A 24,602-nucleotide genomic window follows, 5' to 3' on the forward strand; every position below is an offset into this window, starting at 1 on the left:
GCAAAGCACAGATAAACTCTCTAAAATATGTTGGGATACACTGGCCCAGTAGCTTCAGGTATTGTAGGTTTAGATACCCATTTTCACCAGACATTATCACACATAATAGGTTTAGTTACACTGGAGAAACGTTATTGTCCAAAGTACTGACTCTGCTGTTGATTAGAGGCTGCGGTGCACACAAGCTTGGAATACTGCAGCAAGCTTGGAATACTGCAGCAAGTTTGAAATCTGGGGGCCTGGCTTGTGTGTACAACTGCCAGCCCCAAGATGGCAGCTCCAGTGAGCTGTTTCCATGGTATGTTCCTTACCTTATAATGACAGAATTAAGAGCTCTAATGCTTCCAGGGGTGATTTGTTTTATGTTTAGTTATATTTACTTCCTCCCTACTGTAAAATGACTGAGTATAATTTTTGGTGATTGGTTCTCTTTAAGGCCTGGCTGTATCTCAGCCAACCACCACAGGAGTAGCGTCACACTTCACCACCTAGCAAGTGACCGTACGATCCTCCAATATAACTTCATCACTGGGGGTATACACCACATATGGAGCAGAGTGATCACGCAGGACGTTGGTTTGGTCAGCTAGGTACTCCCTCACCATCTTTCTGAACAGCTCCCCCTACCCTGTCTAGACTGGGGACAGGTGACTTAAGGCCCTATTCCATCAACAGATCTGTCGACAGATTTGCCAAAGATTTGAAGCCAAACCCAGGAGTGGATTTGAAAAGAGGAGAAATCCAGTCTTTCCTTTATGGCCTGTTCTGTTTATAGTCTGTTCCTGGTTTTGGCTTTAAATCTTTGGCAGATAATCTGTCGTCAGATCTGTTGGTGGAATAGGGCCTTTACTCTCTGAGGTGCCATAAAACTGGCAAATGCCTTGGAGAGTGTCCCCCCTGCTACAGAGTGTTCCTCTGCCTCTACATACTCCTTTCCTCTGCAGGAATGAGAGTGGAAAAGTTCTGCTTGTACCGAAGGTCCAGGAGGGTGAACACCCAGTAATCGGTGTTGTCAAAAATGTTTCTAATGTGAGGGTCCTGGGAAACGCAGCCTAACATGAAGTCAGCCATGTGCGCCAGAGTCCCAACATGCAGGAATTCCCTCTCCTCAATAGACTGAATCTCCATTTCCTCCTCCTCCTTAAACTCCTCCTCTTTAGCCCATATGTGGTGTCGTACAACAGGTGTTACAGTTAGATACACCCTTCGCAAAAGTCTGTACTTACTGTACTTGTGTGGTAATGAAAGTATTACTAAAGTTCGCCACTAGATGTCGCTATATTGTATGTGTGTATTTGGAAGCCACATGTCAGGGAGTCCTGGGGTCCGGGAAGATGGCAGTCCCTATACTTGACCTGCAACCCCTCTCCCTGCCTACTTGCCCCCCTGGGCTAAACCCCAGAGCAGCAACTGGGCGACAGTCCCTAGCCTAACTAGGGATGCAGGGCGGTAGACAGAACACACAGACAGGTATATAATAACAGGTCAGACAGTCCGAGTAGGCAACAGGAGGTAATGTCAAAATCCAAATCAGTAAGCAAAGGGTAAACAGAGTCCGGTCCAAGGTCAAGCACAGAAGGTAATGCAGTACAGAGGATGAGGCAAAGGCAAAGTCCAAGTCAAGGTGTCAAATAACAAGCAGAGTAATGGATACGCTGGTGTAGCTAGAGACCAAACATACACTGCCAACTTCTGCTAGTAAAGTCCAGACTAAATGCTGCCAGAACTCCCGCCCCAGCCACTGATAGGAACAAGGACAGTCTGACAGCTGAGATGGAGACCAATAGCAACCAGGGATCAGCTCCTGTGCTCTGAATGGAGCAAGCCTCAAGAGCAGCTATCAACACCTGAAGGCTTAACCCCATGAGCACCAGAGAAGAGGAGTCAGGAGAAGCATGAAGCTGGATGTTGGCTCCCTGGCAGCACAGTGTGATATGTGGGAATCAGGTCAGAGAGACATTGGGCGTTGGCTGGTTCTTCCAGCCAAATTCCCACACAATGAACAAACTCTAGGGGTGGTATTACACGGGCCGATGGGGGCCCGATAATACATGTAAACGAGCAGCGATCTGCTAGATCGTCGCTCGTTTACTGGGCCTATTACATGGCCTGATAATCGTTTAACAAGGGCTGCAAGGACATCGTTACCGTGGGCATGTCACACAACAGTCGGTGAGCAAGCAGTTGTAAGTGCCATTGCACTGTCCTAAGGGTGGCAGTATCTGTGGTTGACTTGCGGGAATGCGCACAGTTGCGTCGCACCTTGGTGAGCAAATCAGACAAATTTGGATAGGTCTTAAGGAACCGCTGAACCACAAGATTGAACACGTGGGCCAGATATGGAACATGTGTGAGTCTGCCGAGGTGCAGAGACACCACCTGGTTATGCCCGTTGTCACACACAACCATGCCTGGTTTGAGGTTCAGCGGCATGAGCCAAAAAACGGTCTGCACCAGGATGCCCTCTAACAGCTCTTGGGCGGTGTGCCTCTTGTCAATTAAGCTCATCAGTTTCAGCACCGCCTGTTGCCGCTTACCCATGGCAGTGCTGCTGCACCTAGAGTTACCGACTGAAGGCGCTGTGCTCGCGGATGGTAATTGAGAGGAGGAGGAGGAGTTGGAGGAAGAGTCATGATAAGCCTTAGAAACCATGGCTGAGATAGGACCCTTAATCCTCGGTGTGGGCAGCACATGAGCGGACCCAGGACCAGACTCGGTGACAGCTGCTACCCCATCTAACTTGGTCACTCTGTTGTCAACCCCGTGCTGTGTCAGGCTACATTTTTGGGTGCTTCAGCTGCTACCTCATCTAACTTGTTCACTCTGTTGTCACCACCATGCTGTGTCAGTATACATTTTTTGTGTGGTTCGGCTGCTACCTCATCTAACTTGTTCACTCTATTGTCAACCCCATGCTGTGTCAGGCTACATTTTTGGGTGGTTCTGCTGCTACCTTATCTAACTCGTTCACTCTGTTGTCACCGCCATGCTGTGTCAGGCTACATTTTTTGGTTGGTTCAGCTGCCTCATCTAACTTGGTCACTCTGTCCAGAAGATAGAGGAGTTTAACTATTGTAGAAGTGTGAGACTGACCAAAATTTCTCAAATTTGTGAGGCTGGAAGTATTAAAAAACTGGAAGTATAAAAAACTGGAAGAAATAGCAGGAAAAAAGATCATGTGGTTGCGATACGGTCAGCTGAGGAAAGCACTAGAAGCCTCCAGCGGGAAATGGTGGGGCCCTTTTGGATGTGGACTGGGGAGAGTTGGGGTCCTCTTCAGGACTGCCCGTCGATAGTTCGAGGGGGGTCCAGATGGGAGGCCTGAGACTTTGACCTGGGTCAAGAAGGTGAAATATGAATGGGATGCTAAAAGTGATATAGAAGAAATATATATAGGAATGTGGAGGAGTGAATTTGAAGAATGGATGGTGATGATCTTGTTAATTTTGTTTCCTTTCTTCTTGTGCTCTGGTAGGGGCATAAAAAGGGGCATTCATTAAGAGTTAAAGTAGGATATGACAAGGAGTAGGGTGTCAGAATTGAAGTGGGTATAGAGTCCAGTAATTTATTGGTGTGTAAGACGGGCGAAACCAGGCCTGCCTTTTGGGAACTGATGAATGGAAATAGTTGGATAACCTTGCTTAGGATATCAAATTGATATAACGTCAGCTAGTGAAGGTGTGGGATGGAAGTATATGTTACTACCTCTGATTTCATTTTTTTTCTTTAATATGTTAATGTATTTGTCAGTGGTTTTTGGAAAGATTAAATAAATTGAGAGGAAGAATGACCTGTGTCAAAAAGATATATAGAAACAAGTGTGTGCAAAATATGTATCTTTTTGACACAGGTCACTTTATTATACACTTTTTTATTTTATTGGATTCACATGTTTGTTGCCTGTTAGCTTTTATTTATTTGCATTGGTCATCTGATTTTATATCATCTGTGGTATGGATTAATTTGGGCTCCCTGGTTACAATATTTCTTTAGGAGGTTACATGATACACATTGAACCTTATAAGGCTCTGTGTAGTTTTTTGTCTTATATGTTTTTAAATGGTTTTATATTGTCTGTCTATTTTCTTGGTTGTGTTTAATAAAATATTACTATTATTATAAAACAAACAAAAAAAAAACTAAAATGTGGTCACTCTGTTGTCGCCACCTGGTGTGATACAGGTTGCACACCACAGTCCGTAGGTCATCCTAACTTTTTTTTAAAGAACCTCCAGACTTGTGAATATCTAGGCCTCAACACAGGAGCTTCACTCTGTGAAACAGTTGCTGATCTACTTGCTCTGGCCCTGCTTCTCACTCTGGCCACCCCATTGCCTCTTCCAACCTGTTCTGGTGCTTTTGGGCTTTGGGACAACTGCTCAGGTGGCTGCTGAGCATTGGTTTGTGACTCTGGGAAGGGTCCTGAAAAGAGTTCCTAGTAGTATACCGCAGAGGGGCAAAGATTCAATCTGGCGTCCCCCCTCCCCCCCTCCCCCCCCGAAACTCACTGCGGATGCCATCCCTGTTTACTCAATGGCAGACAAACTCGCAGCCCGCCCCATTAACCCGCCGGCCGCCGGAGACTATACATTACCAGTTCCCCCCTCCTACTTGCTTCGGCGGTTCCCGGTGTCTTCACTTCCCGCTCGGCCAATCAGTGCACTGCGGCGGGGCAGCGCACTGATTGGCCGAGCGGGACGTACCAGGAACCGCCGAAGCAAGCAGGAGCGGGGACCCGGTAATGTATAGTCTCCGGAGGAGGCGCCGTTGTTCTGCTACCTGCTGTCTGTACCTGTGAATTAGGCGGCGAAGCTTCCTGATCTATCTCCAGTGTGACACCCAGTGTAATGTGATTCTATGGTGCTGTCTCCTAATGCACAGGTACACTCAGCAGTAGAGTTGATCGTACTTCGGGAAATCCTAGGTTCAATTGAACTCGAACATTCACAAACCTGTTGCATTAGATTGCTGATGCCTTCCCGATTTGTGGGGAAGGAGCAGAGTGCCCGGGTACCGACTGGAAATATGGGATTCAGCCTGCGTAATAGGAATTCCAGTCGGCACCCGGGCTGTCTCATCCTTCCCCACGGACCGGATCAGCAATCTAATGCGGCAGGTTTGTGAATGTTCGAGTTCTATAGAACCTAAGATTTCCCGAGGTTCTATCAACTCCACTCAGCAGTGGAGACAACAGCAGTAACACCTCCAGTAAGGTATAACCTCACCAAATTCAAAATAGAAATAATTTAGAAAAATGACAAATACAGGTGCTTTATAGATCGGCGTAGGGAACTTTGGCTCTCCAGCTGCCTCAAAACTACAACTCCCATCATACATGGACAGTCAAAGCTAAAACTTTGGCTGTCCAGACATGATGGGAGTTGTAGTTCTGCAACAGGTGGAGAGCCAAGGTTCCCTACCCCTGCAGATAGTAGGTAAGGTTTATATAAATGTGATCTTTGGATAGGGCAGTTATTAAGGAGTTAAGTATATAATAATGTACAACCAGAACAGACCCCTAAATAGACACTGGACCCAGCTCTCTTTTGTGTCTCCCCCATCCCAGACAAGTGTCACCCTGTACCCCCCTGTACCTCCTACCCAGACTGTGCACCCCTGATTGTCCTCCCCAACCCACACGGTAATGTCTAAATCACACCTGTATCTTCTTTCTACCTTCTCCATAGTGCAGTGTGCATACAGGACCTGCGGTGACATCATAGTCACATGTCAAGGTCCTTCACCATCTCTTTACTCTACTGTTTCCTGGCTGCTGTTTAGCCTTAATTTGGGCAAAATCGTGGTAAAAATGCTGCGATTTTGCGCAAATTATAGCTAATCTGCAGCCAGGTAAAAATCGCCCCTGTCTCCTCACACTGACAGAGGGCAGGAGCTTCCAGGCTGCCTCATCCACTGTGATCCTCTCTCTCAGCTCCCTGTGATGGCACCCCCCCTGGTCTCGGTGCCCGTGGCAGCTGCCCCGCTTGCCCCCCCCCCCCCCCTAGCTACGGCCACTCCCTTGGCAAGTGTGGATGGACTGCGTGGAAGACTGGAGTGAATGTAACTCAGAGGACACATTGATTCACTGGACTGGAGTGAACGTAACTGAGAGGACACACTGATTCACTCCAGTGCAGTGATTCAAACAGATAGCAAAAATGTATTCACTAGACTGTGGTTGGTGTACCGCAGAGCACACACTTTTTCACTGGACTGTAGTAAATGTATCTGAGAGCAAACACGTATTCACTAGACTGTAGTAAATATAACTGAGGGCAAAAACGTATTCACTAGACTGTTGTGAATAGTATGGAAGAGCATGCACCAGTATTTGGCGAGCTTAAAATGTATCGCTGAAATGCTATGACAACTAACAGACAGCACTCATCATTATTAGGCAAGCCAAGAATGTACCACTAAGGTTATTTTTTTCTTAGTTTTTTTTTTTTTAAATAGCGCAGTTGCAGTATGCGGCCAGGATAGGTGTAGCTGCTCTACAGGTCCCAGCAAGCCAAGATGCTGCAGCAAAAATGAGCACTGGAAGGACTTTTGGTGTAGTCCATGGAGTCTGTGTGTATCAGGTGCTGTTTCTTTTAGAGCACCCGTTACACTGCACACTGCACAATCAGGATAGTTGTAGCTGCACTACAGGTCCCAGCAAGCCAAGATGCTGCAGCAAAAATGAGCACTGGAAGGACTTTTGGTGTAGTCCATGGAGTCTGTGTGTATCAGGTGCTGTTTCTTTTAGAGCACCCGTTACACTGCACACTGCACAGCCAGGGTAGGTGTAGTTGCACTACAGGTCCCGGAAAGCCAAGATGCTGCAGCAAAAATGAGTACTGGGAGGACTTTTGGTGTAGTCTATGGAGTCTGTGTGTACCAGGTACCAGGTGCTGTATGTTTTAGGGCACCCATTGAAATGGACACTCCACAGCCAGTATAGGTTTAGCTGCACTACAGGTCCCAGCAAGCCAAGGTACAGCAGCAGCAAAAATGAGTACTGAGAGGACTTTGGGCAATTTCTTTGGGGTCTATGTTGACCACGTGCTGTCCCCTTTCTGGCACCAGTCACTCTGCACAGTGTGCAGCCAAAATGGAGGTAGCTGCACTACAAGTCCCAGCCAGCAGCCAAGAGGAGGCCACTATTTTTCCCACCGTAACACTCTCCCTGACAGACAGCAGCTCTCTCCCTAAGCTCATCCAGCCTGCGTCTGAAGCGAGCATCGTGGGACCTGATTCTATGCCCAGGTCATCTGATCTAGCCACCCAATCACTGCTATCGACGTGCAGAAGTTCCCACGTGATGCTAGGAGGTCCCAAAGCCTCTCCTGCATGTTGATTGGCTGAGAAAAAGCCGCCAAACATGCAGGAAGAGGAATATGCCATTTCCTCGAGTATCACGAGATGCTCGCCCAAGTACCGAGCACCTTTGAGTACCCTTATACCTGAAAGAGTACCAATCTCGGACGAACATGTTCGCTCATCTCTACTCACAACAATTACCCTTTCATGGACCATTGTGCGACATCTAACTACCATCCTAACGTCTTAAAAACCATGTGTCACCATGTGTGTCTGTAAAAATAGGATATGAATGCTACTATTTCTTGTCACAAGTGCCAGTGAATAAAAACTCCACTGCTCTGATAACAAATGTGTTGTGTTGTAAATGGTTTAATTGGTCTACACCATGGGCACTAAAACTATGTGTTTCGTTGGGGATTATCATATTATTGGGGGTGTAAAGAGGGAACATTTTATTTAAAAAAATACTTATGGTGGACTTTTCTTAGAGAGACACAGACTTGGTTCAATTTTATAAAGGCCAGCCTCTCCACACTGGGGCAAGACAGCCCCCTGTTATCCCCCTTATGGATGCCTCCCTAATATCCCCCTTATAGATGCCCCCCTAATATCCCCCTTATATATGCCCCCCTAATATCCCCCTTATATATGCCCCTCTAATATTCCCCTTATAGATGCCCCCCCCTGCATATTCCCCCTTATACATCCCCCCCTGTTATCCCCCTTATAGATGGTCCTCTAATAATCTCTCTTATACATGCCCGCCTAATATCCCCTTGTAGATGACCCCCCCATCCCGCATATTCCTCCTTATACATGCCCCCACTATCCCCCTGATAGATGCCCCATGGGCAGAAGAAAAAAAAAAGAAAAAGCACAATTCACCTAACAAATCGTTCCTCCGTCACTGCTCTCTTCTCCTCTGGCTGCTGCTCCGCTCCCTGGGGGTTTCCCAGGGAGTTCCGGGCGGCGCACACATTAGGAAGCTCAGTATGCGCCGGGGCTGGTCAGAAGTTTCGGCCCCAGCGCACACTGAGCTTCCTGATGTGTGTGCCGGCTTGGACACCCCCAGGGAGTGCAGCATCAGCTGGGGGTCAGATTGCCTCTTGTGACCGCAAGTAGAATACTGCTTGCGGTCACAAGAGGGATTGGGAAGGGGGCCCACGACAGCACTTTAACTGTCGGGGGGCTCTGCCGCCTGACAGTTAGTGTGCCGCATCAGCGTGGTGGGCCGGGGCCTACAGGAGGATCCGATGCTGAGCCTGACAGTGGTGGGCTTGCAAAGGGACGAGACTTCAGGGCAATAATGTACTGGGAAAATGGGACGGGGGACCATCCCAGGGACCAAAAAAGATATATATATATTAGTATTATCTAGTTGTATTTTTTTTTGTATTATGTCTTGTTTAGCTGTGGTTTGTTTGTGTACAATGTCTTGTTTAGTTGTAGTTTATTTGTGTATATTTCATTGTTTTGGGTGGTGTTAGGTCATGTACAATGCAAGGTTAATTGTACATAGTTTTTTATCGTATATAGTAGTGTATATCATTCATTACATTAATATGTTAGGGTTAGTATTAGTAAAAATAAATTTAGGATATATTGTAGATATAGCTTTTATAGGCTGTTAGTGGGGAGGAATGAGTGTGGTGTGTTCGTGATGTTTTGCTAATTTTTAAATTTTTTCTGTTAAGATATGGTATGTTTATTTTTGTATGTTAAGGTATGGTATGTTTATTTTATTTCTTGCTATATTTAAAATTTTAAGAATAAAAATAGTGTAGTGCCTATTGTGAAGACTTCAGACAGCGAATGTTGTCTCAGCAGTGGTGGTGTTTTTCCCCTGGTCCAGATGGAGGAGGCAGAGGTAGATGTGAAGGACCCACTGCTTGAAACTGAGGCAGCATAATGCTGACTTGCAGAGATGGGGCTGCGTGATTGTAGCTGTATCCATTGTTGGTTATGGACAAGGAGTGGCATGGGTGGGGGTCCCAGTTCTTCCAGGCAAAGGGGTGTTTGCATTCTGTGTGTTGATGTATAGAAGTAGTACCTGGGTTTGAACCAAAACCCCAACCCACTCTATGGTCACAGATGCTGCAGATAGCATCATGGTCTTTGCTACCACTGATCGCAGTGGATGATTCTTTGTAGCAGGCACACTGCTAAACTGTTGTGGAGTGCCGCCACTTCCTTGACATACCCTTTGAGTACCTATGCCTTCCTGAACACCAGTCTGGAGACTAGCTGACGCTCTAACCTTTCCACCTTTGCCTCTAAACCGACAAGCTGTGGATGGGACCTGACGCTGGCTTGGTTAAACAAAAAAAATCTTCATCCCCTGATGATGTTGTCATCTGAAAACTGAGATTTCACATGGGGTCTGCAACATTATTATTGTAGTCTGAGCCCTCCCTTACTCTGCTGACTGCTTTGTGGCGTAAAAACCCCTGGAGTCTCAATGCTGCCTTCCAATTGCTGACTGTCCTGACATTACTTCAAAAGATCTTTAGAGTACAGAAGCTGAGACTCTGAAGAGCGTGCTAGGATTGACAGAAGCTCTCTTGCTGTTGATCCTCCAAAGCTGACTTGCGGCTGAGACACAAAAGAAGACGGAGCAAAGGAAACGTCCTGCCCTTGGCACGGATTGCTGTTTGCTGAATGATTTCCATTCCATAACAGAAGCCTGGCTGGTATTCCCCTGACCACTGGGTGCTACTGGGGGTTGCAACCTTTTGTCAAAGGCTGTTAGGATCACTATCTCTGCCGCTGCCATAGGCCATACCTTAAAAGGGGTCAGACTTCTTTGGACGCTTTGACATCCTTACAGAGGAAAATTCACCCGGAAGAACTGGTTTATTTGAACTGAAGTGACACGTATTGTTGCCACCTTAATTACGGGGGATACAAGAGGTGCCACACAAGGAGAGGTGAAAGTGTTGTTGAAGGGGGATTGGAACATGTTTTATGGTTTATTAGAAAGAATATAGATTTTACGCCGCTAATCCACAAGTGTCCACTGCTGTCCAGGGGTAATATTGTCATTTAAAAAAAAAAACTCTGTTATAGTCCCACTATTGTAGCTACAATTCGCGAATATTCGAGAATCTGACCGAAAAATTGTGAATCTTGCTAAATAAATTTTTGACTGCTTTGCTCATTTCTAATTACCACATTGCACAGCAAACACAAACCAACCCTGACAGAGCAGACCAACCCATGAGAATAGTAAATAGTGAAATTACTCTAAAATATAGTATTATATACCTTAAAACACCTCCTGGCATTATATTCCTGCAACACCTCCTGGCATTATATTCCTGCAACACCTCCTGGCATTATAATCCTGCAATGCCTCCTGACAATACTAATGAAACCCCTTCTGGCATTTTACTCCTGCAGCATCTGCTGGCAATGAACACCTCCTGGCAATACTCCTGCAACACTTCCTGGCATAATTTATTTTTATTTAGAGTTTACACAAAGTGGGCTTGTAATTACTATTGACCGAGCCCACTATAATAAACATTGGTAGTGATTGGTGAATTACGTTATCACAAAATAGGGCCAGACCCTATTAAAGCGTAATATAGCGTAATATAGCCAGTAGTACTGTTTTTCAGACATATAAGTACTCTGTGTAAGTGTTACCTAAAATGTCTGTGCCATATGTAAAGAAACTCCTATGGATCATATTCCACTACACAGAAATCACTACTACAGTGTGATATGATGTTGTAGGCTTATTTTGTAATCCTGGGCTGTGTTCCTATCGGATATTTCTTTTACCAAGGTTTCTGTGTAGGGGAATATAATCCACAGGAGTTTCCTTGGTGAAGAGCCCATCTGAACCACTGCATAATGACCCGGCGTCTCTGGATTGTTTTTCCATCTGACAGAGCGGGAGGTTAAGCTTCTGGTTGAAGGCAATTTTACCTTAGAAGTCCAATTATCTAGTGTCCCATTCAGACTGGAAGAACGGTACTGCTCAAGCAAAATTATTATTTTTTCTTTGTTTACAAATGGGACCCCATGCATTCTTAACAGTAACCTATTGACCTGCTTCTGCATACAATCCTAAAAGCAATGTCTAGGAGACTGCAACTAAACCTACTGAGGCACCAGCTCAGAAAAAACTAATCAAGCCCTAGGGATGAGATGTCTAGCCTTCATGAAAGACTGTTTCATCTGAAAAACCAGATCCATAGTGCTATAATCATAATGTCCAATGTCATTACTACCCAAATGGTATGCAGAGTATGGACATGTTCCCACTGCATAAGACACCGTCCGTTCGGTGACCCAGCCAGGTCACGGAATGTCCGGTGTCAGAGAAGATCATCCTGGCCGGTACTGCAGAACCGGCAGGAAGATCTTCACTGCCAATGAATTTGGACGCGGGCACATCCATGTGCGCCCGCATCCAAATTCCCCGCTGCACACAATGGAGCGTGCGGCCAGGGCTGCATGCCCCATTCTGTGCCCTGAATAGCAGCTGCAGAAAACTGACATGTCAGTTTCATACGGTGCCGCTAGGGATCCCGGCCGGAGTGTATACCATGTGTCAGAATTCCTTAGAAGGCAGCACTACGTAATTTCCGTAGTATTCAAGACCGTGATTATTACGAAACTTACGTAGTGGCAACATAGCCTATATTGAAGCACAGTAATCTATTTGAAGAAATATCAACCTCACTCAAGATATACACTACCGTTCAAAAGTTTGGGGTCACCCAAACAATTTAGTGTTTTCCATGAAAAGTCACACTTATTCACCACCATACGTTGTGAAATAAATTGACAAGGTTTGCTTTCGTCAAAGAATCCTCCTTTTGCAGCAATTACAGCATTGCACACCTTGTTGAGGTAAGCTGGAGAAATTGCACCCCACGCTTCTAGAAGCAGCTCCCACAAGCTGGATTGGTTGGATGGGCACTTCTGGCGTACCATACGGTCAAGCTGCTCCCACAACAGCTCAATGGGGTTCAGATCTCGTGACTGCGCTGGCCACTCTATTACCGATAGAATACCAGCTGCCTGCTTCTGCTGTAAATAGTTCTTGCACAAGTTGGAGGTGTGTTTAGGGTCATTGTCCTGTTGTAGGATGAAATTGGCTCCAATAAAGCCCTGTCCACTGGGTATGGCATGGCGTTGCAAAATTGAGTGATAGCCTTCCTTATTCAGAATCCCTTTTACCCTGTACAAATCTCCCACCTTACCAGCACCAAAGCAACCCCAGACCATCACATTACCTCCACCATGCTTAACAGATGGCGTCAGACATTCTTCCAGCATCTTTTCATTTGTTCTGCGTCTCACAAACGTTCTTCTTTGTGATCCAAACACCTCAAACTTGGATTCATCCGTCCACAACACTTTTTTCCAGTCTTCCTCTGTCCAATGTCTGTGTTCTTTTGCCCATCTTAATCTTTTTCTTTTATTGGCCCAAAATCCTGCAGCCGCCTCTTCACTGTAGATGTTGACTCTGGTGTTTTGCGGGTACTATTTAATGAAGATGCCAGTTGGGGACCTGTGAGGCGTCTGTTTCTCAAACTAGAGACTCTAATGTGCTTATTTTCTTGCTTAGTTGTGCAACACGGCCTCCCACTTCTTTTTCTACTCTGGTTAGAGCTTGTTTGTGCTGTCCTCTGAAGGGAGTAGTACACACCTTTGTAGGAAATCTTCAATTTCTTAGCAATTTTTCGCATAGAATAGCCTTCATTTCTAAGAACAAGAATAGACTGTCGAGTTTCAGATGAAAGTTCTCTTTTTCTGGCCATTTTGAGCATTTAATTGATCCCACAAATGTGATGCTCCAGAAACACAATCTGCTCAAAGGATGGTCAGTTTTGTAGCTTCTGTAATGAGCTAGACTGTGTTCAGATTTGTGAACATGATTGCACAAGGGTTTTCTAATCATCAATTAGCCTTCTGAGCCAGTGAGCAAACACATTGTACCATTAGAACACTGGAGTGATAGTTGCTGGAAATGGGCCTCTATACACCTATGTAGATATTGCACCAAAAACCAGACATTTGCAGCTAGAATAGTCATTTACCACATTAGCAATGTATAGAATGTATTTGTTTAAAGTTAGGACTATTTTAAAGTTATCTTCATTGAAAAGTACAGTGTTTTTCCTTCAAAAATAAGGACATTTCAATGTGACCCCAAACTTTTGAACGGTAATGTATAATTTTTAATTGCTCTTATGCAATAAGGTTTATAAGGTACTGTAAGTATTTACATATTGCAAGAACTCGAAAATGATAATCAGTGTTTGAACATTCATCCATTTTGTTAGTATATCATCATAGAGGATGTTTCAGTTCTATAGACTTTTATTAACAGTTATCTAGAAAATATAAATACATTATACTATTAACCCCTTAAGGTCAAAGCCAATTTTCGTTTTTGCACTTTTGTTTTTTCCACTTTATGTTTAAAAGGCCATAGCACTTGAATTTTTTCACCTAGAGACCCACATGAGCCCTTATTTTTTGCGAAACCAATTTTACTTTGCAATGACAGGCATTATTTTTCCATAACATATGCTGCGAAACTGGAAAAAAATCATTTGCGCTGTCAAATTTAAAAAAAAAGGAATTTGTTTTGATTTCGGGGAGTTTTGCATTTACGCCGTTCGCCCTATGGTAAAACTGACTTGTTATGCATGTTTCTCAAGTCATTACGATTACAACGATATGTAACTTGTATAACTTTTATATTATCTGATGGCTTTTAAAAAATTCAAACCATTGTTAACAAATATATGTTCCTTAAAATCGCTCTATTCCCAGGCTTATAGCGCTTTTATCCTTTGGTCTATGGGGCTGTGTAAGGTGTCATTTTTTGCGCCATGATGTGTTCTTTCTAGCGGTACCTTGATTGCGTATATATGACTTTTTGATCACTTTTTATTAATTTTTTTCTGGATTTGATGCAACCAAAAATGCGCAATTTTGCACTTTGGAATTTTTTTGCACTGACGCTGTTTACCGTGCGAGATCAGGAATGTGGTTAATTAATAGGTCGGGCGATTACGCGCGCGGCGATACTAAATATGTTTATTTATTTGTTTATTTATTTATATTTATAAAATGGGAAAAGGGGGGTGATTTGGACTTTTAATGGGAGAGGTTTTTTTTTATTAATAAAAAAACATTTTTACTTTTATTTTTACTTTAACTAGAAGTCCCCCTGGGGGACTTGTATATAGACAGCACTGATCTCTCATAGAGATCAATGCTGTGTATATACACAGCAAAGATCCATCAGATCAGTCATAGATTGCTATGGCCTGCTGCAGGCCATAGCAATCTATTGCCGAGCAGGGATCAGCGTCATTCCGACGCTGAGGCCCGGCACAAGCAGTAGAACGGATCTCCCCCCAGCGATCGCATCGCGGAGGGGAGATCCGTCCCACTAGACACCAGGGACAGGGAGAGCACAGCATCTAAGTGCAGCTGTCAGGTTTGACAGCTGCACTTAGAGGCTTAATTAGCCGGCGCGGCAACGGGACCCGCGCTGGCTAATAGAGGCACTGCCCGGCTGCACATGTCAGCCGGGATCAGCGCCGTTCAGAGGGGGGTCCCCGCGGGAGTTAGCCTGCAGCAGAAAGCCAGAACAAAGGGATTACAGGCACAGAGCTGGGTGACAGCTGTAATCAGAGCTCAGAGAGGTCAGTGCTGATGGTCAGAGGAGATACAGGGTAATATATTTGTAGATTAACTCTTTGTTGCCCTGTTTTGGTCTTTTATTTAGCTCTCTCCATAGGAGAACAATGAAGACGGGGGGAGAGCTTCATATTGCTTTTTCATGATAAAAATGCATTTTTCGGCTAATAAACCCAATGACAAAGTTTCTTCAAATCGCCTGGACTATTGATTTCTGCCAAAAAAAATGTTCACGACAGTGACACTTTAAATCCACATACTGTATATAGGAACATATACTGTATGTAGAAACATGAATGACCACTAGGTGGCATGATAATGCTGTAGTAATAATTATGAGTGAAATAAATAGCACCAGTAAATGTTGGGAAATTGTCCGTAATAATATTAGTATTGACAAGGTTGTAGATGTAAAAGCATTATTAGCAAGAATAAGTATGAGTGAAGACTCAACTATAAGAGAAAATAGGATTCAAATTACATAGAAGGTGGCATGGAAAACATACTAACACATAAGGATACTCAAGAACAAGGAGAAAGATGGTGCCTGAAACATGAATCAAGGGTATTAGTGTATTGTAAGGCTAGCTATCGGTAAAACTGCTTAAGGTCCAATGCACTTACAGATTTGTGTATGGAATGGGTTTTCAGGTCCAAACGACGACTGAATGCTGCTTTCAGGTTTATATGGGGGAGTTACATTATTGCATATGCACGTATGAGCTTTCTGTAATGCGTTACAAAACTCAATGTAATGATGATTGTAGGTAAGGTAATGTATATATCCTTTACCTAAAATTATACAGAGGAATGATGCATTACTTGATGAATATATTTGTAAAGGTACAATTAATTATAACACTTTTACCTTCCTTAAAAAACAGGACCATGTGACCCTGGTATTTAAGATCTTGCTGAATATACATAAGCAACTAGAAAAGTCACCAGGGAGGCCTATTGTTGCCTCAACTGAATCATTATTATCCTCTCTGGCCATTTAGCTGGACCGCATTTTTACCCCATTAATATGCCACGCCAGATCATTCATCCTTGATACATCAGATTTTTTGAGCATTTTCTGCATGGGGGGGAGGGGGTGGGTTATTGGAGTCTCTTTAAGACTAAAAGTCAAGCAACACAAAAGTGAGGATACAGTCAGTTTTCTGGATACCCAGGTTGAAAGGGATTGGCGACTGGGTGGACCTATAATAAAAAAACACTGACCATAGCGGCCTATTCCACTATCAGAGTAACAATTCTTTACCTAAAAAAAAAAAATCTTTAGAAAAAAGGTTTTTCTAAAGATTCTGTACATATGCATTTATGTTATTTTGTTCTAAGAACTTGTCTAAGCCTGTTTTAAAGCCTTCGACTGGCTTTGCTGTGACAAGATCCTGGGATAGACTGTTCCACAGATTCACTGTTCTCTTTGTAAAGAAGGCTTGTCGCCTCCGGAGATTGAACCTTTTTCCTCCAGGCGGAGGCAGTGATCCCTTGTCTTTTGAGGGGTTTTTACCTGTAACATCTTTTTCCCTTATTTCTTGTAGGGGCCATTAATGTATTTAAATAAATTATTCATATCTCCTCTTATATATCTCTTCTTAAGACTAAACTAATGCCCATCTTAGTACATTTTCCAGCTCTAGGATATCCTTTCTATGAATCGGGTTTCAAAACTGAACAGCATACTCCAGATGAGGGTGCACTAAAGCTTTATACAGCAGTAATATTATATCCCTGTCCTGAGAGTGCATGTCTGTTTTAACCCTTAAACGACGCAGGAAGTACCCATACACACTGGTGCCGCTAGGGGAAGTTCAGAAGGGGACGCAGCATCCCTACTCTGTTGTAACCGCCATGCTGTGTCTGGCTGAATTTTTGGGTGGTTCAGCTGCTACCTCATCTAACTTTGTCACTCTCTTGTGTCTGGCAAGATTTTTGGGGGGTTCACCTGCTAGCTCTTCTAACTTGGTCACTCTGTTGTCACCGCCATGCTGTTTTAGGCCGAATTTTTGGGTGGTTTACCTGCTACCTCATCTAACTTGGTTACTCTGTTGTCACCGCCATGCTGTGTCAGGCTAAATTTTTGGGTGGTTTAGCTGCTATGTCAATCTAACTAAGCCACTCTGGGGTTCACCGCCATGCTGTAAACTGCAATCTCAGTCTTAAAAAGTCATTCTGGGATTCAACCCCATGCTATAAACTGCAATTTTCACCACCAAGGTGTGTCAGACTACAATTCTAGGGGGATCACCTGCAATCTCAGTCACAGACTGTCATTCAGGGGTGCACCACCGTGCTTTTTCAAACTAATTGTTTCTGACCTCCAGGCTCTCAAACACGATTTTTTAGAGCCACCAGGCTGTTGCCCAGAATTTGGCAAAATGGTGCGATTAGGCAGCCTCAGAGGCATCCATGCATGCTGCCCCTGCTGTTTCCTGTCTATTCCCATGGTGTTTCCATCATTTTCTGAGGTTTCCAGGATTTCACGCAAGCTTCCCTGTGCAGAGCTTTGGTCCCCTGCAAAAATGCTGGAGTCTCCCATTGACTTCAATAGGGTTTGTAATTCAAAACGAGCACCCGAGCATCGGGAAAGATTCGACTCGAATAATGAGCGCCTGAGCATTTTAGTACTCGTCCATCTCTAGTCCATGGATTCTATAAGTTCAATGTGTATAGTACATACACTCATGCATGTAAACAACACTGCCCTCTCAGCATGAGCACCTCTGGTTCTGCGTGCAGAGACTGTCCATGGCCCAAAAACATCCAAACCAACATAGGTAATCGGTGGCTCAGTGCTTGTCCTGTCAACTGGCTAGTCAGACATTTGCTGTTGCTGTAATTTTCCTCTTGACTTGCAACATAGAACACAGTTGTGAATTAGGTGAGCAATCTGTCTTTTTGCTCCTACTATCCACAGGCCTGCAGCCCTTAAAGCACCCTCAGTGAAATGTCTGCCCTGGTGCTCCACTCTTTCATGGTAATGCCATACGAGCATTGTAGTAACATGATGATGGCTAGGAATAACTAGATTTGCATTTCCAGGGAAATACATAGTGCTGGAAAATAGCGCCCCCTTACCAGTGACTTCCTTCTAAGAAAAACTTTAACCCTGGGTCCCGTCCCTTTAAGAGCAACTTGGGTCCCGTCCCTTTAAGAACGACTTGGGTCCCATCCCTTTAAGAGCAATTTGGGTCCTTTCCCTTTAAGAGCGACTTGGGTCCCGTCCCTTTAAGAGCGACTTGGGTCCCGTCCCTTTAAGAGCGACTTGGGTCCCGTCCCTTTAAAAGTGACCTGGGTCTCGTCCCTTTAAGAGCAACATGGGTCCTGTCCCCTTAGGAGCATCTTGGGTCCCGTCCCTTTAGGAGCAACTTGGTTCCCGTCCCTTTAGGAGCATCTTGGGTCCCGTCTCTTTAAGAGCGACTTGGGTCCCATCCCTTTAAGAGCTAATTGGGTCCCATCCCTTTAAGAGCGACTTGGGTCCCGTCCCTTTAAGAGCGACTTGGGTCCCATCCCTTTAAGAGCGACTTGGGTCCCATCCCTTTAAGAGCGACTTGGATCCCGTCCCTTTAAGAGCGACTTGGGTCGTGTCCCTTTAAGAGCAACTTGGGTCCCGTCCCTTTAAGAGCGACTTGGGTCCTGTCCCTTTAAGAGGAACTTGGGTCGCATCCCTTTAAGAGCGATTTGGGTCCCGTCCCTTTAAGAGCGACTTGGGTCCCATCCCTTTAAGAGCGACTTGGGTCCCATCCCTTTAAGAGTGAATTGGGTCCAGTCCCTTTAAGAGCGACATGGGCCTCGTCCCTTTAAGAGCAACTTGGATCATGTCCCTTTAAGAGCTACTTGGGTCCCTTTAAGAGCGACCTGTGTCCCTTTAAGAGCGCACTTTAAGTAGCTCTTAAAGGGACCCAGATCACTCTTAAAGGGACCAAGGTGGCTCTTAAAAGGGACCCACGTCGCTCTTAAAAGGGACCCACGTCGCTCTTAAAAGGGACCCATGTCGCTCTTAAAGGGACCCAGGTCGCTCTTAACCCCTAGGCGACCCTGGACGTATCAGGGCCGCCTCCATGTGTTCAGCGCGGGGCCGCGCTCTGAACCGCCGCGGTGCCGGGTGCTACTCGTAGCCCGGGACTGCGGCTATTAGCGGGCACGGTCCAATCGCCGTGCCCGCTAATACAGTAATCGGATGCAGCTGTCAAAGTTGACAGCTGCATCCGATTACTTGATGCAGCCCGTTCCCTGGTGTCTAGTGGGGAGGATCGCTTCTCCGGGACGTTGTCCTGGAGGAGCGATCCATACATCAGCGCCGTAATGGTCCCGGCTCAGCACTCGATTGCTTCCGGCTGCAGCAGCCACAACACCACTGACATAATGTTTGTCCTGAATCTGACGAAGGGGCGCCATAGCCCTGAAACGCGTTATTGTTGGACTGAATAAATCGTGTTTTATGTGAACATCGGTTTCTACTACGTTGTTTGGTGGTGAGCGCAATCTCCAGGTCATTTTTTTTGTCATTTTTGGCACCTTTTGGTTTTACCTGACTCCACGGGTCCTTGCACAAGGAGCCCGGTTTAGACCTGAAGACTGCTGCTACCCCAATCCCTGGAAGGTGTGTTGGACACACCATTACATGTGCTGTTGGGTGTTGTGGCTCTGCTTCCACAACCCCAAAAGGTGAGCAGTGATTTTTTACATGTGTTAGACCATTATTTCAATCCAGAGGTACTACTCTATGAGGCGCTCTGCCTTTCTTTTTGTTCTTTGTTTCTAATTATGAGGATTACGTCATTCATTTTACACCTGTTCCTGAAAAACAAGCCCTCACTTGGCCCTGTAAATGAAAAAAAAAAGAGTTATAGCTCTTAGAAGGCGAGAAGGAAAAAACTAAAATGCAAAAATGAAAATTGGTGCCGTCTTTAACCCTTAGAGGACCGGGCCAATTTCAATTTTTGCGTTTTCGTTTTTCCCTCCCTGTGCTTAAAAGCCCATAGCACTTGCATTTTTTCACCTAGAAACCCACATGAGCCCTTATTTTTTCCGCCACTAATTGTACTTTGCAATGACAGGCTGAATATTTCCATAAAGTACACTGCGAAACCAGAAAAAAATTCAATGTGTGGTAAAATTTCTTTTATTTGTTTTTTTTCCCTTTTTACGCCGTTTGCCTTGGCGTAAAACTGACTCATTATATATGTTCTTCAAGTTGTTACGATTACAACGATATGTAACATGTATAATTTTTATTGTATCTGATGGCCTGTAAAAAATTCAATCCATTGTTAACAAATATATGTTCCTTAAAATCGCTCCATTCCCATGCCTATAAAGCTTTTATCCTTTGGTGTATGGGGCTGTGTGAGGTGTAATTTTTTGCGCCATGATGTGTTCTTTCTATCTGTACCTTGATTGGGCATATGCGACTTTTTGATCGCTTTTTATTACAATTTTTCTGTATTTGATGCAACCAAAAATGCGCAATTTAGCAATTTGAGATTTTTTTGCGCTTACGCCATTTACCGTGCGAGATCAGGAATGGGATTAATTAATAGTTCTGGCAATTACGCACGTGGCGATGCCAAACATGTTTATTTATTTATTTTTATTTATAACATGGGAAAAGGGGATTTATTCACACTTTTATTAGGGGAGGGGGCTTTTTATTGATAACACTTTTTTTTTTATTTTACACATATACTAGAAGCCCCCCTGGGGGACTTCTAGTATAAGTACACTGATCTCTCATTGAGATCTATGCTTCATAGATATGCAGCATAAATCGATGAGATAGGCACTTTGATTGCTTCCGGCTGCTGCAGCAATTGAGTGCCGAGCCGGGATCAGCTCCATTACGGCGCTGAGCCCCGACGGAGAAGGATGTGTGGATCCACCCCACTAGATACCAGGGATGGCTGCATTCAAGTAATCGGATTCAGCTGTCAACTTTGACAGCTGCCTCCGATTACTTTATTAGCGGGCACGGCGATTGGACTGTGTCCGCCAATAACCCCGGTCTCGGGCCGCGCGGCCCCGCTCTGAACACATGAAGGCGGCCCTGGACTTACGGGTACGTACAGGGTCGCCTAAGGGTTAAGGGGTTAACGGGAACTTGAGCAACAACAAATATTTCATTGTGTCTTTTTTATTCATCTCACAATTTTATAATTCTTACTGCAGTGTTGGTTTACTTTGACTTGAACAAGTCTGTGAGTTGACAGGGAAACAATGCTATTGAAACATTGCATCCTACAATCTGCCTGGTTACCAACTGCCTGAGCCTAGCTTTTTACAAACAACAAACTGAATTAGACAATAAAACTACTCAATGGGCACTTGAATAAGCCACCGTAACTCACTTGTTTTGAAAAACTGGTTCTGTAGACAAAACCACCCAAGGCAACCTGCTCCTCCCAACTTTCTATCAAAGTCTTTTAGAAGGGTCAGTAGTAGAGATGAGCGAACCTCGAGCATGCCCGACTTCATCCGAACCCGAGAGTTCGGCATTTGATTAGCGGTGGCTGCTGAAGTTGGATAAAGCCCTAAGGCTATGTGGAAAACATGGATATAGTCAGTTGCTGTATCCATTATTTCCAGACAACCTTAGAGCTTTATCCAACTTCAGCAGCCACCTCTAATCAAATGCCCAACGTTCGGGTTTGGATGAACTCAAGCATGCTCGAGGTTCACTCATCTCTAGTCAGTAGTAAAGGACAATTCCACACCTCCTCCATCTTTTACTTACTACCCTGCCTCATACAGCTCAGTCACTTATCAAAACCCTTTTGGCCACAGCTCAACTCCTATTGGCAGCCTCCTGGAAACAGTATTTCCTTCCCCCTTGCGCTGGATCTTCACCAGAGATGTCACCAAACAACAATACATCCATTTAGTGATGTATTTAGTACACACCCATTGTCTACTCTCATGTGCTTCCCATTAAACTAGTTATCCTTTCACAGACCTAGTTAAACTGGATTCATAAAGGATACAGCTAGCATTGTGGTAAGTTTGAGCACAGTTTGTACATGATAATAGGAGATAGATAGATAGATAGATAGATAGATAGATAGATATTTTATGTAATTTAGCTTTGTAATATTTTGTATTGTTTCTCCTCAGGCATAATGAATTCTGTCCTAAAGTTTCAAAGTTATGTGATATCATTAGGTGCTTTCTGTTTTCTGATGAGCTTTGTTTATCATCAAAGCCTTGAAAAGGTAAGAAATAATTCTAATGTCTAGTTATAGTATTATTATATAAAATAATGGTAGTATGTGATTTACTAAATAATGCAGTGAAAAAATATATTAACAATAGCAAATCATCTGAAAGCAAAAGGTATATTAATACAATTACCTGTTCCACTAGCATATACTGTAAGTATTGTTAAGCTTTTGTCATGTGAGTTCATGCAGTCTACATGAGAAATACTATTCACTTTATTCTTTAACCCCTACAAAACTGAGCCCATTGATGCATGGATGTCCAGGTCAAATTAATGCAATGTTTCTTCCTTCTTTTTTGCCCATTTACTTTTTCCACTTAATGTTTAAAAGGCCATAGCACTTGCATTTTTTCACCTAGAGACCCACATGAGCCCTTATTTTTTGCAACACCAATTGTAATTTGCATTGACCGGCTTTATTTTCCCATAAAATATGCTGCGAAACCGGGAAAAAATAATTTGCGCTGTCAAATTGAAAAAAGGATATTTATTTTCATTTCAGTGACATTCATGTTTACGCTGTTCGCCCTATGGTAAAACTGGCATTACAACGATATGTAAATTGTATGACTTCTATTTTATTTGTCGGCTTTTAAACAATGAAAACCTTTTTTAAAAAACTAAAGTATTTAAAATTGCTCTATTCCCATCTTTATAGCACTTTTATTTTTTTGGTCTGTGGAGCTGGTTGAGGTGTCATTTGTTGCACCATGATCTGTACTTTCTATCGGTACCTTGTTTGCGTATATGCAACTTTTTGATCACTTCTTATTAAATTTTTTTCTGGATTTGATGCAACCAAAAATGGAATTTTTTGCGCTTCTGTTGTTTACCGTGCAAGATCAGGAATGTAATAATGTAATAGTTCGGGCTATTATCCATGCAGCGATACCAAATATGTTTGTTTATTTGTTTATTTATAAAATGGGAAAAGGGGGGTGTTTTGGACTTTTATTAGGGGAGGGGATTTTTTATTAATAAAAATAAATGTACTTTTTATTTCACTTTAAAACGACTCTGTACCCACAATCAGAGCCCCCCCCCCCCCAAACCGCTTGTACCTTCAGATAGCTACTTGCAGCCCGTGGCAAACGGGAGTATCTGTGCCCTAACTTTGCACCACCTCTCCGTCCCTCCTCCCCACCCTCTTCATCATGGGCTGAACATGGGCTGGATCGTTAAGCACCTGTGCAGTGTTCAGCATGGAGAAAATGTTCTAGTGACATTCCTAATGATGAAGAGGGTGGGGAGGAGGGACGGTGGTGCAAAGTTAGGGCACAGATAATCCCGTTTGCCACGGGCTGCAAGTTGAAAAGTTGTTTTTTAGGACAATAACTGCATCACCTGCCGAACAGACCCCAGGACAGATCTTGGATTAAAACCAGCTGTCCGGAGGTACAAGCGGTTTGGGGGGGGGGGGGGGTCAGATTGTGGGTACAGAGTCGCTTTAACTAGAAGTCCCCCTGCGGACTTCTATATACACAGCATTGATCTCTCATAGAGATCAATGCTGTGTATATACACAGCAATGATCAATGAGATCAGTGATACATTGCAGACCTCAGTGATACATTGCAGACCAGAGCAATGTATTGTCCAGCCGGGATCAGCGTCATTGCGACGCTTAGGCCCGGCCTGGCCAGAAGAACGGATCTCGGGGGGGGGGGGGGGGGGAGAGATCCGTCCCATTAGACACCAGGGACGTGCGGAGAAGAGCATTTAAATGCAGCTGCTAGGTTTGACAGCTGCATTTAGATGCTTAATTTGCCGGCGTGGCAACGGGACCTGCGTCGGATAATAGAAGCTGCGCCGGGAGCGGCACTATTCAGAGCAGGGTCCCGGTGGGACCCCTCTCTGAACTCCCCTCGGGCCGCCATGACGTACCAGGTACATCATGGGACGTGAAGGGGTTAAACTTTTATTGGGAGGGGGGTTTATAAGGTTTTTTTAAATTCTTTTTTTAACACTTGTTTTCACTTTAAAACATGCAATCTATTGTGCCATAGCATAGCATAGATCAGTGTTATCGGCGATCTATGCATGGAGCCTGCCTGAGAGCAGACTTTATACATTGAACGCTAATCCGACAGGACGGAGGTAAGTGGCTTACCCTCACCTGTTGTTACAAGAACCCCGCCAAAGGGGAACTCCAGGTAGAGGTAAAAAAAAATAAAACTTTTGCAGAAGCATATGGCATTACTTAACTATCTATCCCAGTTTTGAAACTACCAAAAATCCATTTGCTTTCGGGGGCTTTGTTCTGTTGTGTGTTTCTGTACTTCCTGGTTGAGCAGTTTCCAGAATGCAGTACAGGTTCCAGAATGCAATGCTTTCCCTCAGCCAGGGCCAGGACAAAGAGTAGGCAGGGGTAGGCGATGGCCTAGGGCAGTGATTTTCAACC

The 24,602-nt window shown here is 44.3% G+C and overlaps 1 protein-coding gene across 4 annotated transcripts in view; it reads left to right on the forward strand.

Annotated features, from left to right (window-relative positions):
• Nucleotides 1-247: 247 nt before the first annotated feature.
• The window catches only part of LOC138769261 (NXPE family member 1-like), a 61,447-nt gene continuing 37,092 nt past the window's right edge, over nt 248-24,602 (forward strand). Inside the window, exons 1-2 of one of the 4 annotated variants that reach the window (XM_069947606.1) lie at nt 248-298; nt 22,096-22,193. In XM_069947606.1, coding sequence (XP_069803707.1) covers nt 271-298; nt 22,096-22,193 — 126 coding nt within the window. In that variant the 5' untranslated portion in view covers nt 248-270. Of the gene's footprint in view, nt 299-21,926; nt 21,979-22,095; nt 22,194-24,602 lie in introns of those variants that run through there. The other 3 variants (XM_069947607.1, XM_069947608.1, XM_069947610.1) reach the window with 3 other exon arrangements.

Source organism: Dendropsophus ebraccatus, chromosome 12, assembly GCF_027789765.1.
Source record: "Dendropsophus ebraccatus isolate aDenEbr1 chromosome 12, aDenEbr1.pat, whole genome shotgun sequence".
In the NCBI taxonomy this organism is placed as follows: domain Eukaryota; kingdom Metazoa; phylum Chordata; class Amphibia; order Anura; family Hylidae; genus Dendropsophus; species Dendropsophus ebraccatus.